This window comes from Eubalaena glacialis, chromosome 16 (genome assembly GCF_028564815.1).
Source record: "Eubalaena glacialis isolate mEubGla1 chromosome 16, mEubGla1.1.hap2.+ XY, whole genome shotgun sequence".
NCBI lineage: Eukaryota > Metazoa > Chordata > Mammalia > Artiodactyla > Balaenidae > Eubalaena > Eubalaena glacialis.
In genome coordinates, this window is record NC_083731.1 from 66,749,112 (window position 1) to 66,762,864 (window position 13,753).

The 13,753-nt window shown below is 40.5% G+C and overlaps 1 protein-coding gene across 7 annotated transcripts in view; it reads right to left on the bottom strand.

The window, feature by feature from the left end:
• The window catches only part of ENOX1 (ecto-NOX disulfide-thiol exchanger 1), a 612,162-nt gene that overhangs the window by 30,339 nt on the left and 568,070 nt on the right, over window positions 1–13,753 (bottom strand). For all 7 annotated transcript variants that reach the window (XM_061170742.1, XM_061170743.1, XM_061170741.1 and 4 more), the window contains one exon: window positions 10,911–11,013. In XM_061170742.1, the coding sequence (XP_061026725.1) occupies window positions 10,911–11,013 (103 nt within the window). The remainder of the gene's footprint in view (window positions 1–10,910; window positions 11,014–13,753) is intronic.

Sequence of the window (13,753 nt, forward strand, 5' to 3'; positions counted from 1 at the left end):
GGTGTTCTTGGTGGACAGTGAAATGAGGAACATAGAGACGATTAGTTACATTTCTCCGTAAAGCTAAAACCTCAGTCTTCAGAGATTGACCTTTTCCCGGAGATATAAAGAACTACTGTTTTATTCTGAGATTATGTTCTTCGTTTTTTGTTAAAATGTCCTTCTCTTATGAAATAATGGTGATGATAGAACGTAACAATGGTAGTTTTAATCTCTTTAAGTGGCAAATAGCCATTTTTAATATACGTAAGTGGGATTGTTTTGCCCCCCTCCTACCACTTTGTTAATTAATGTTTTAACTGTATTGACCTGGCAACTACTTCCCTGTGTCTGAAATTCTCAAATCTCGTGAGGTGGCACTGTAAGTAATTCTGTTACCAATGAGAGTTAAAGTATAGAATCTTATGAATGATTTACTTAGAAAATAAATTAGAAGTATTTAAAAAAATAACATTTCCATTTGCATTCCTTAAGTGGGAGAGAGGGGGCAGAATTCTTACGGGGAATTGATTTTTTTTTTTTTTTTTTTGGCCTCCCCATGCTGCGTGGCTTGTGGGATCTTCGTTCCCCGACCAGGGATTGCACCTGGGCCCTCAGGAATGAAAGCACCGAGTCCTAACTACTGGACCGCCAGGGAATTCCCAAGGGGAACTGCTTCTATTTCAGGATGGTGAGTGGGGCTTTCCCTGCTGTCCCAGGCTGAGGACAAGTGGTACTATGTCTACTGCTTTCCACAGAGAGCCTCCAACAAATGGTAGGCAGACCCCTGCCCCCTAGGAGGACAGGGAAGGGAGAAGGAGTAGTCAGTGCTGGCTGGCTTTGTGAGAAGGTGAGGGTGTTCCTCGTGAGACGCTTTTCTCTTCTCTTAAATGCGATGCTCCCAGGGAGGGGAGGAGGCGCCTCAAGAGAGCGGCTTGTAGAGACTGGAGGGGCCCTGCAAGGCGGCGAAGCACATTCCTTTCCTTGGCTGGACTTTCGCTTAGGCAGCAGACTGACTAATCTGGCTTTGTGCCCAGCCAAGCACAGGGGAGGCGGTGGGGTGCCGTAGCCTTTGGGTGACAAGAATGTGTGAGTTTCCCATGGGACAAGGGGGCATCTCAGAAGGTAGACGGGCTTGAGCAGCCTTACAAGTATCCCAAGGGCCCCAGCAAATAGAGAAAAACATTTTTTATGTTAATATCCCTACAGGACAAAGAATCATCAACATCTCCTGGATAACCTGCAGCCTCTCCTATAAATGCCCTTGGGAGTGTGACATGAAGTTAGTTAAATGCCTCCAATAGAATGAATAGGATGGTTCAGAAGAGGATGGGGGTGGCGGCTATGGGGGGAGTGGCTGACAACTCTTGACCTAAGAAGATGAAGGAGGAAATTCAGGGATACCAGAAGTGGGAGGACCTGGAGTGGCCGCTTTTCTTGCCTCTGTGATGATGGCCTCCCTCACTGTTTACTGTCCCACAGCCCTAACCTTGGGTCTGTAACCCCAAGGAACTCTGCCCTTAGACAGTATTTGTGTGTTCTGGTTCAGTAGCAGGAATATAGTATGCATTTACAATAAAGGTATGTTGAATGAATTTATCCTCTAGAACTGAGAATGGCCAGTGTACTTCTTTAAAATTTCTACTGTTCTATTATTGACAAATCAGGAGAAATAAGAACCTTAAAAATTGCTACCAGTGCTAACCAAGGATGTAGTACTCTTTCAAATACCAGGTAACTTTGAGGAATTATTCATCAGTGATTCCTGCCCTTAACTCATCCTGTTCATCCTGTTATGAATTCAGGACAGAGTAACTTGGATATTTTGGGCATGGAAACTTTTTATTGAAACTATTTTGCTCATAAAGCTAAGGGGAAAACGCACATGTGATTTCTATATATCTTTCTAAAATCAGATTAGAAATCCTAATCCGGACATGAGTATTTTTCCCTAGGAGAGTATTTAGAACCATCTTAGTGGTAGCTGATATTAACAAGCCATTAGCTTTTCTTTATAAAAGTTTAGCAATTGCCACTAAATACATGTGGGGTCAAAGCAGGTAGTTAAATAGAGGTTTTCCAAGCTTTTCCTATGGATGGCAACCAAGTTCTTCAGTATTGCTAGAGATGCAGTAGAAATGGGAACCCGTAGTCATCACCCCCCAAGTACTGCACCCCTCCTCCTCCTCCCCTTGCTCCTGCCCATCCCAGTAGCATCACAGAAGCATCAGTCTGAGAAAATGTAGTCGGAGAAAATGTACTTTCTAGGCTCTGGTTCTGGATCAGATTCACTTTGGGGAAGCTTCCTAAACAATCAAACTAAAGCCTCTTAAAGCTCCTTTAAAGGAACTGGGATATTTCCTGAGAATGGGGGGGAAAAAAAAAAAAGGATAGCTGTAACTCAAAATCCAATGAAAAATGCTACAAACCCAGAATTGGAAACTATTTATGGTTCTCTGGAAGACCATAAACACTATAAAGGCTGGGTAAAAGGAACACTAGGAACTAAGGGTGGAGAACTCAGCCATTACTGAACTGGTGGATCTCCAAAGGGATGGACTCAACAATTGGTCTTGGCTGGTTCCATGGAGAAGCGAGGTCTCCACATGTAAGAATGGGTTTCCCAACAGTGGGAAATGCAACTGTAAGTAGCTAATTTAAGAAAATAAAGAAGGAATAGAGGAGGTTGTCAGTACTCTTGAGTTTCCTGCACAGTTCAGGGCCTGAAACACTACTTTAGAAAGATACACAAACCAGCTCCAGACAGCATGTGGCAAATCCCTCATTAGGAAGGCCCATTTAAACAAGCACATAAAGCATTTTGAGCTTTTCCCATCAACATCATTTAGTTTATTCTCATTTTTAGATGTCACCAAGACCAAGGGAGCGACATTTAAATTAACCAAGTAGTGCTAGATTTTTACTGATTCGTTTCCTTAGCAGCAATTAGGTGCCAAGGTCCTAGGGACACAGCATTGCCCAGACACACAAGGTTCCTGCTCTTGGAGAACTTATATTCTAGGTAAGCAACACAGATGATAAATGCAAAGATTAAAAATAAAGGAGATATTTTCAGAGAGTGGTGGGCATATTGCAGAAAACAAAACAGGTAATAGGACAGGAGTGGGGAGTATCCTCAAGCTTGGTGGAGGGCTGCTTTACAGGAGGTCAAGGAAGGTGAATTTGCCAGTGTGTCAGATGAAGAGGAGTCAGCCACAGAGAGCCTGGGGGAAGGTGACTCAGGTACAGGCACCAGCGAGGGCAAAGGACCTGAGTTAGAAATGAGGTGGCAGGAACAAACCTGGCTTCAGAGTGGTGCAGCATGCGTTTAGAGGTAGGTGGGGGGCCAGATCACGTAGGGCCCCAGTTTAAGGGGGTTGGATTAAGCTCTAAACATAGCAGGAAACCAATGGAAGGGTTCTAAGCAGGGGCATGATATGAGCTGAATTATGTTTTCAAATTTTCATTCAAGCTGCTGTATGGTGAATAGACAAAAGGGAAACTTGGAAACCAATTAGAAGTGTTTGCAACAACCAATGGATCACTGAAGAAATCAAAGAGGAAATAAAAATATACCTAGAGACAAATGACAACAAAAACACCACGATCCAAAACCTATGGGACACAGCAAAAGCAGTTCTAAGAGGGAAGTTTATAGTGAGATAAGCTTACATCAGGAAACAAGAAAAATCTCAAATAAACAACCTAACCTTACACCTAAAGCAATTAGAGCAAGAAGAACAAACAAAACCCAGCATTAGTAGAAGGAAAGAAATCATAAAGATCAGAGTAGAAATAAATGAAATAGAGACTTAGAAAAAAATAGAAAAGATCAATGAAACAAAAAGCTGGTTCTTTGTAAAGATAAACAAAATTGATAAACCTTTAGCCAGACTCACCAAGAAAAAAAGAGGGGGTGCAAGTCAATAAAATCAGAAATGAAAAAGGAGAAGTTACAACTGACACCACAGAGATACAGAGGATCATAAGAGACTGGTATGAGCAACTATACACCAATAAAATGGACAACCTAGAAGAAATGGACAAGTTCTTAGAAAGGTACAATTTCCTAAGACCAAACCAGGAAGAAACAGAAAATATGAACAGACCAATTACCAGTACTGAAGTTGAATCAATAATTTAAAAACTTCCAACAAACAAAAGTCCAGGACCAGATGGCTTCACAGGCGAATTCTACCAAACATTTAGAGAAGAGTTAACAGCTGTCCTTCTGAAACTATTTCAAAAAATTGCAGAGGAAGGAACACTTCTGAACTCATTCTATGAAGTCAATATCACTATCACCCTGATACCAAAACCAGACAAAGATATTTTACAAAAAAAGAAAACTACAGGCCAGTATCACTGATGAACATAGACACAGAAGTCCTCAACAAAATACTACTAAATCAACTCTAACAGCACATTAAAAGGATCATACACCAGGATCAAGTGGGATTTATCCCAGGGACGCAAGGACTCTCCAGTATCTGCAAATCAATCAATGTGATACACCACATTAACAAACTGAAAACTACAAACCATATGGTCATCTCAATAGATGCAGAAGAAGCTTTTGATAAAATTTAACATCCATTTAGGATAAAAACTCTCCCGAAAGTGGGCACAGAGGGAACATATCTCAACATAATATACAGATTTCTTTTTCTCTTATGGACTCTTATTCTTAAAATTGTATTGATACTGGCACAAAAACAGATACATAGATCAATGGAACAGGATAGAAAGCCCAGAAGTAAACCCACACACTTATGGCCAATTAATCTATGACAAAGGAGGCAAGAATATACGATGGAGAAAAGACAGTCTCTTTAACAAGTGGTGCTGGGAAAGCTGGACATCGACATGTAAACGAATGAAATTAGAACATTCTCCAACACCATACACAAAAATAAACTTAAAATGGGTTAAAGACTAACTGTAAGACTGGATACTATAAAACTCCTAGAGGAAAACACAGGCAGAACACTCTGACATAAATCACAGCAAGATTCTTTTGGATCTGTCTCCAGGAATCTCAGCTCTGCAGAGGAATAGATGTCTCTAGACACAGTCATATTTTGCTGGAAACCTACAGAGGACTGACCAGAAGTCTGGAGCGCCATCAGGGAGGGGTTATGTGAAATCTGGGTCTCCCACTAAGCCACTAGCGGACAGTTGTCTGTGGGTGGCTGCAGAGTGACAAAACATTTATGAGAAGTGGAGAGAGACAGGACTGGGAGTGGGTAGCAGAGGACTGATCAAACACTTGTGGTTTGGTCTGATGTTTCTAAGTGCCTTGGGATTCTAAAAACCTTTAATTTTCCAAAAAGCAGTTTTTTCTACTTATTTGGTGATTATAATACCTGATCTTGTACAGTTAGTTTTTTAGTTTTTTAAAAAATATCTGTCCTTCTGTCTTATTTTAACTAAACTCCTGAGACTGTATTTGGGCCTTTCAGTAAATTGTTCCTTGTATCTGAAATGGCCTTGACAACTCCCCATCTAACCAGAGGAAACTCTATTCATCCTTTAGGGCTCCCTCAACTGTCCTTTCTTTCCACAAGGCATCTGCAGCAGAAGTATCTCCTTCTCTGTGTTTCTGATTTTAGTTTCATGGTCATTAACTACTTTCTTTCTCACTAGTCTATAAAATTCTTGAGGGAAGAGATCACCTTATCACCACTGTCCGCTAAGATACGTCTTGGTACATGGCAGGCCAGTAGCTCCCAAAACACAGTCCCAGAGGTGACTGCTTCAATATCACCTTGGATGTTAGTTTTACAATAAACAGAATCTGTGTGTGTGAGGACAAAGATTCTGTCTTTTAAACAGGCTGCCCAGATGATTCTTTTCCATAATGAAGGCTGGTAATTTTTAGAGTAGGCTCTTGACAAATGTTTGTTGATTTACTGATACGGACATTTGTGTCTTGGAAACAAGATTTAGGTCCATGACTCATTCTTTATGGTCAGTAGCTTTCAGACAAGAACACACACCCCAGATTACTTTTCTCAGGTGCAGCCTAAATATAGCCTCAACTCTATTCACTGAAAACACCAAAAAGTCACCAGTCAACCTTCTTTAAGTGTTTTTCTCTACATTTCCTTCATCTGCTTCCTAATACCCATGTATAAGGGGGTACATTCCAATTCAGATATAGGCTGGCTGTGAGGAGATGCGTTAAATGGTGAGAGTGATGGAAATGGTGGTGGTGGTAGGAGGGGCGGGGCTTGATGTGAACAATCATCTTGGTCACCCATAATATGTATGTCCTGATCCGCAGAGGAGTCACGATGGTATGTGAAGAAGCTTGCCTGATCGTTAAGAATGTGAGGATGGTTCTCAGGGGTCTGGGGGAGTTTGGAACAGCAACTTTATAAACAGAGTTGTTGAGAAGGTTATGACTATATTTGGATGGGATTTACAATGATGACCAGCATTGACAGGGTGCCAGTCAGGGCTGCTGGGATTGGAAATGTGTTGTGTTGGAATTAATTAAAAAGCAAGAGAAGATGGAGTGATACAGACCCAGGGTTAGACTGTCAACATCTCCTCAGAGCTATTTGCCTGTCAATAAAAAATTTTGATCCATTCTCCTTCATAACAATAGCCAGGGGTTTCCAACCAAACACAGCTCCAAAGCTTTGGTCCTAAACCAGAAGTATTGACTCATCCTCTCCCACACAAGTTCAATGCATGCCAAATCCAACATGTAGGGCACATGTGGAAGGAACTAGGAGTTCTGGCGTAGACACTAGGCAATGTCAAGCTGACTTAATGTGTGGTTACCATACAGTTTTGAGATATAAAATGCTACCCTCCAAAACTCCCATAAAAATGTAATTCTTTTAGGTTCAATTATATGCCAACCTGTCTTCACAAGGATTGATTGCAAAATAAATAATCTAGCAATCAATAATGAAGTGCTTCCTAAGGGCCTAGCTACTTTAGTTGCGTTGGAACATAGCGCTGGATGCCCATTCATTGTCAAGCAGAAAGTTTGGTAGAATGGTGGAACTCCCGAGGGACTCAGGATCGAACTCTGCAAAGCTCCCAGTAGTGTTACTGATCAAATTCCACTGATCTTCTGTAATGTACATATAATTTATATGTCTTAAAGACACCAATTTTATAAAATGGTTGTGAGAATCTCTGGAAAGAATATACTCTTTTGCCCGGATAAATTAATGTCACAAATAACTAGGATTGCTCATTATTTAGGAAGCTCTAGCCTCAGTTCTATGTTTTCTGTAGATGAAATCCATTTGAAGAGCTTATCTTTCACTCCCCTCTTCTCTTCCAGGCAATCAAGATTTGTGCCACTGTGCATTTTTTATATAACATCTGTGTGTCCCAAGAGGGTGTTACCTGAATATATTCGCGTATAGCACATATATAGGCATCTACATGTGCTGAAGATTTTGCCAATAAGCATTTCCAATACAAGGGAGATTTTCTGCTGTGCTCCTAGCCTTTTAGAGTGACTTAGAGCAGGCCTACTGTATCCTATATATAGGTTTAATTATTCCAAGGGAAGATTCCAGGGAAATTGCAGAGTATTCCTGACCCCTCCAGATGTATCAGAAGTCCAGGGGGCTCCCAGAATCATTCTCCCCACAAGTATTCTTCAGAAAAGAGTAGCCCCAGCACCAGAAACTCCTTTCTCTCTCTAGCCTGGTCCAGAGCAGTTTTGGACCCATATTCTGTCATTCTGTCTCTATCACAGTCCTTATATGGATTCCAGAAGCTGCAGGAGAGGTCTTTATGGTCCCAACATTTAGATTTCTACAAAACATGAACGGCCAAACTCAATTAGCAGAGAGGCACATTTAATGGCGGGGACAACGGCACCCTTTGGCAAGATCCGTTTTGCCAGTCTTGGAAACTCTTCTCTACCCTGGCATTCTTTTGGATGATTACTCTCTCTTTGACTACAAAACAGTGTAAGTACCTAGGAATTTTGGGGTAGGGTTTAGGCAGGAAGTCATATCTGCAATAAAACTTCCATTAAACAGAGTAAAATAAAATATTGTGGTGGAGAGGTAATGGAGAAATGAAGGGAAAATTAAACTCCTAAATTTAACCAAACCTTAAATCTCCAGGCTCCCTTCTACCTAAACAGTCTCATATATTGATTCAAATTGAGTGTCACGTGCTGTTTTTCTTTTGCTCAATGCTGAACTTCAAATGCTAATATGAGGGACCAGTTTAAGAGACCAAAAGTGAGAGAAAAGGCCTGGAAAATTTGGAGTTGGTTGTACCTAATTTTTATTGAAGATCCCGACTTACTAAATTTTTAATTCCAAACACAGTTGAATTTACCAATTTTTAAGTTTTTTCTAATATTAGAGACCTCAGCAGAGTTGACATGTTATAAATGTAACCCTCATATTTACTCCCATTAACCTACAGTGTGTAAAGCATATTGTTTTTAAACTTTTGAGGTGGCTGATTGAAAAAAAATGTTTGTGTCGTGTGTGTGTATACACATGGTCCCCAACTTACAATGGTTCAACTTAACGATTTTTTGACTTTATCATGGTGCGAGAGCAATACACATTTAGTAGAAACCATAGTTCAAATTTTGAATTTTGATCTTTCCCCCACCTAGTGATATGCAGTATCATATTCTGATGCTGGACAGCGGTATTGAGACGAAGCTCCCAGTTAGCAACATGATCACGAGGGTGAACAACTGACACACCATTCTGGACCCACACAACCAATTCTGTTTTTAACTTTCAGGAGGGTAGTCAATAAATTACATGAGATATTCAGCACTTTATTATAAAACAGGCTTTGTGTTAGATGTTGCCCAACTGTTAGCTAATAAGTATTCTGAGCGTGTTTAAGGTAGGTTGGGCTAAGCTATGATGTTTGGTAGGTTAGGTGTATTAAATGCATTTTTGACTTACATATTTTAAACTTATGCTGAGTGTATCGGCATGTAACCCCATCATAAATTGAGGAAGACCTGTGTGTGTGTGTGTGTGTGTGTGTGTGTGTGTATGTTTATGTGTGTGCGTGTCTACACCTATAGTAATTTATATATAATATAAATACTGTAAAATAAATTTATATATGTAAAATAACATAAATACTGTGTGTGTATATATATAATATATCCATCTATCTATATATACAGTAACTATTTAGCAGATACTGTAAATGAACTATGTTCTCCAAGTAGAACATAAAAGGAGAAGCAATAGTTTATTGTGAGAGGAAGGGAATAAAGAACATGGATACCCATTCCCATTTTTTTTACCATCAAGTGGTCTATATTATTCAGACTTAAAGAGGGAGAGTTTACTGCTGATCATTAATTATGTGCTCTGTTCATACCCTGAAAGTATCATGGGGGAAATCACAACTTTGTCACACTGAGCGAAGGAGAAACAGTTGTCAGAGTTTGACACATTTTCCAATAGAAGAAAAATCCAGTTGCCAACTACATACAGGTTCATTTTGGGTTCCTGGAACTGATAGCGCATCAGCATGTCTTATGAAATGTGTGCACGGCATGTTATTACAGCTGTATATCACCACAGAGAAAAAAAAATTGGTTTTCCTTGGAGTAGCTCTAAGTTGATGTCATATTCAATAACCTTGTAGTTGAAAAATCTATAGATGATGGATGAAGTTCGGACTATCTTTTGAATTTAATTCCTCCTGTGCCAGCTTCTACAGGACCTGATGTACCTGTCATTTTGAGGTGAGTGCATGCAGTATTTAGAAAATGCAGCCAGGCGGTACTTTGTCTCATGTGTACAACAGCCTCGTTCCTCACTCTTCATCATGCCATAGAGGAGCCAGGCTAAACTTGGAAGCTTACATTGGGGTCAGTGCCAAGGTGCAGCTTGAATCAATGCTGTGCATCAGGGAATGAAGTTGGTGGCTTCTCCTTCTCTGGATTTGAGAACTCTGGAGACAGCCTTAAATATACAGGCTTCGAGGGTGGGGTCCCAGGCACGGTACCACCACAGCCCCATTGAGAAGACTTCCTTATGAGACTAAGTACTGCTTTTGTATACGCTGATGATCACTATCAAGTGGGGACAGGGTTGGATTGGGAGTTTGGGGTTAGCAGATGCAAACTGGTATATATAGGATGGATAAACAACAAGCTTCTACTGTACAGCACAGGGGACTACATTCAATATCCCGTGGTAAACCATAATGGAAAAGAATATGAAAAAGAACGTATACATATATGTATAACTGACTCACTTTTCTGTACAGCAGTAATTAACACAACATTGTAATTCAACTATACGTCAATAAAAAATAAATAAATAAATAAAGAGAGAATATTTAGAGCTTTCTCTGGTCCTGACAAAGAAAAAGCCAACTTAGATATATTTTGTGGGGCAACTGAATATGTTTAGGTGAACAGCAACTTCCTTGCTTCTTCTTTCCCCTTCCTTAGTGGCCAGCTCGTCTTATTTATCTTGGACAAATGAGTCCAGACTTGGGCAGGGAAGCCTGGTTACACTGTCCTAGATTGGCCTAGCACTGTATCATCAGCATTTCAGGTTTGGCCTTGGGACTGACCTCAGGACGTGGCCACACCTGAGCCTGGGGATCTGGCTTGGTGTAGAACTTTTGGACTGAACCCAACCTGGCGTCCAGTCGTGTCCACATTTTGAAATTCAGATTTATAACATGTGAAATGCAAGTTAATCTGTTTTCCTTGTACTCAGTTTTATGTTAGATAACCAACTAATATACATAGTTACAGAAGAGCAAAGTCCCCACTGGCTTGTATGCCCCTAATTTGAAATGTGTGTAATACAATCTTGATGAAGTTAATCCTACCTCTGACAAAGCTTTTAAATCATTAACAAGTTGGAGGTGAATTACTTAAACATTGTTTAAGTGAATTATTACCTATGAGAGAACAGATGAGGAAAACAGAATTTCCTTACCTATTAGCAGAGCTTCTTTCTCTGATTTTAAGCCTTGGCTTCTTTTCTCAATATTGTTCTCTCGGTCTTGGTTGACCAATGCGACTGTCAACACATTAATTTCCTATAAAGTTAAAAAACAAAAACATATAGGTGTTTATGTAGATTCTGTGCATTCCAACAAAAGCCACCAGGTCTTTTAAACTCTATAAAAGAGGTCATCGCTTCCATTCATAACTGAAGATCAACTTTTATAAGTGATTGATCTATTTGCCCAAGAGTAGAAAAGTAATTCTAAAACTTAGCCTCCTAGCTACTGCTCCCAGCAATTAAGTAACTCTTTGCAAAAGTGGCACATTTTGTGCAATTATCTTACGTTTTTAATCCATGTTTTGATAAAACTGTTAGCAAAAACTATTTGACTTTAGCTACTTTAACAAACTTTTTATTTCAAATATGAAAAAATTTCCTGAAAAGCATATACAGACTCATTTATAATACTATGCAAGTAATTTGTGTGAGTGTGTGGGGAAACAGGGCCCATTGGGAAGGTGAGATAGAACTGTTGTTAGGAGTGTTTAAGGTGAGTAAGTCTATGTCCTTACACGTAACTGCAAAAGGTAGATAAAGCAAAGGTTGGGAAATTGTTTTCTCTGGAAACTAGAAATGAAGAATTGTACAGCAAGCCAGTATGTGAAACATTGAGGCTGGACTATTTTTAGTTCTTTTAGTATTTTTAATTTAAAAACAGAGAAAAAGATTTAACTCATATTCTCCCAGACTTGATATTAGGACTCAAAGTAGAGAATGATTTAATAGGAGATCAAATTTAATGATCAGAGACCTGCATATATGGGATGGTAGAATCATTAGGGTAGTGGAGTCTCATTGGAGGGAAATTTCTCACTTAAGATAGGTCTTAAAGAAGGACTAGCACATTGGACAAGGAGTTAAGGATACTGTTTCCATTAGATGATAAGGACTCTGTCAGAAGGACAAAGGGTAGGTAGGGAGGGACAAAGGACAACTTAGATGGTTCGGCAGGTGTTCCCAGGACTGGAATTGGTTACAGGAGAGCTATTTAGCTAGTTTATATAAATTAACAGAGTTGGCCAGATAAAAGAATATAGGAAATTATTGGGAGCATGGTGAACATGTGAAGATTTTACCTGAAGGCATTCAGATTAAGACTGGTCCAAGGCAAGCCGAGCCAGTTAGACTTCAAAGGTCATTAGAAAGATGCTCTTATACTTCCAAAAAGGGATCTTGGGAAGCAGTCCCAGTAGAAACACAATCCAGAACTTGGAAACAACAAACCCAATGGTGTATGTAGATGGGATCAGAATATTTTATAAAGAGAAGTCACAGGGAGTTCCTTCTGTGATGAAATAACATATGGATGTGTTTTAAGGGCTTGAAGAGGTATAGGAGGAAGCAGAGCAGAAGGGGAACTCTCATTTCCATTATAGTCAAAGGTGTGTCCAAAAAAAACATTAACTAGGATGATGATTGTATTATTTAAGAAAAATATAAATAATGAAGCTCGTGGCTGAGTGGAAACAGTCTCTCCAGGAAGGGGTGATCTGTTAACAGCCTGGATGATAATTGGGGCCACATGAAATTACTGAGGAGAGTTTAGCAGACAACAGGCCCACATGAATTGCCAACACTGAGTGGGGTCCTGAGGCCATCACACAGTTTAGGATCCAGGTTTATTAAGGAAAATGAACCACAGAGGGCAGGCAGCACATCAGGAGCCAGCAAGAAATGGCAAGGGCAGGCCAGACTAAGCCTAGTCAAGGTGCTGTAAGGCACCTGTCCCCATGTCCAAAGCTGGAGTCATAAAAGAAAGGCGACTTTGAGCAGGCTCCAGCAGATGCTGCTGAATCAACAAGTCTGCAAGGAGCCAGACAGGCCTTACCAGTGACTGTTACTCTGATGATGTTTTAGGGTTGGCTACATGAGGATGGAAAACTAAGAGTCTGTGGAAATATTTCTTGAGTCAACTGAATATTGCAGCCTATGCTCTGCCGACCACAAACGGTGCGTTCCTGCATGGTCATTGTCTGTGACCGTGGAGTAGACACACCTCTCTGCCAGGCTCCGACAGCAAGCAGTCCAGCAGGCCTGGCCCAACAGAGACCCAAGGCTCGGCAGATGGTCCAGCCTTTGGGTACCACTGTGAGTTCTGTCCAGGGCGGAGATGTTGCTGCTTTTCTGACTCCCCCGGTGGGAGGGGAGAAGAAGAACTGTGGCAGGAAGCGGTGCAAGACCTAAGCTCATCAGGCAGGTTCCAGTTACCATTGCATACTGTAATAAGGTGGCCTCAAGAGCCTACAGAAGGGGAACTCTCATTTCCATTATAGTCAAAGGTGTGTCCAAGCATGTAAACAAGAGACCTGGGTCTTTAACATCATTTAGTGAAGTGGACCAACTTGTGACCATTCAAAAGCATTACTACTGACTAAGCGTCCTAGAGCCTAAGCCTGCCTCAGGCATGATATAAAAGCTCAGACCCTTCAGAAAGAGACAGACAAATACCATATGATATCACTTATCTGTGGAATCTAAAATATGACACAAATGAACTTATCTACGAAACAGACTCACAGACATAGAGATTAGACTTGTGGTTGCCAAGGGGGAAGGGAGGAGTTGGGGGAGGGAAGGACTGGGAGTTTGCGATTAGCAGATGCAAACTGTAGTTTATAGGATGGATAAACAACGAGGTCCTACTGTATAGCACAGGGAACTATATTCAATATCCTGTGATAAACCATAATGGAAAAGAATATGAAAAAGAATGTCTGTGTGTGTATGTGTGTGTGTGTGTGTATATACACACACACACACACATATACATA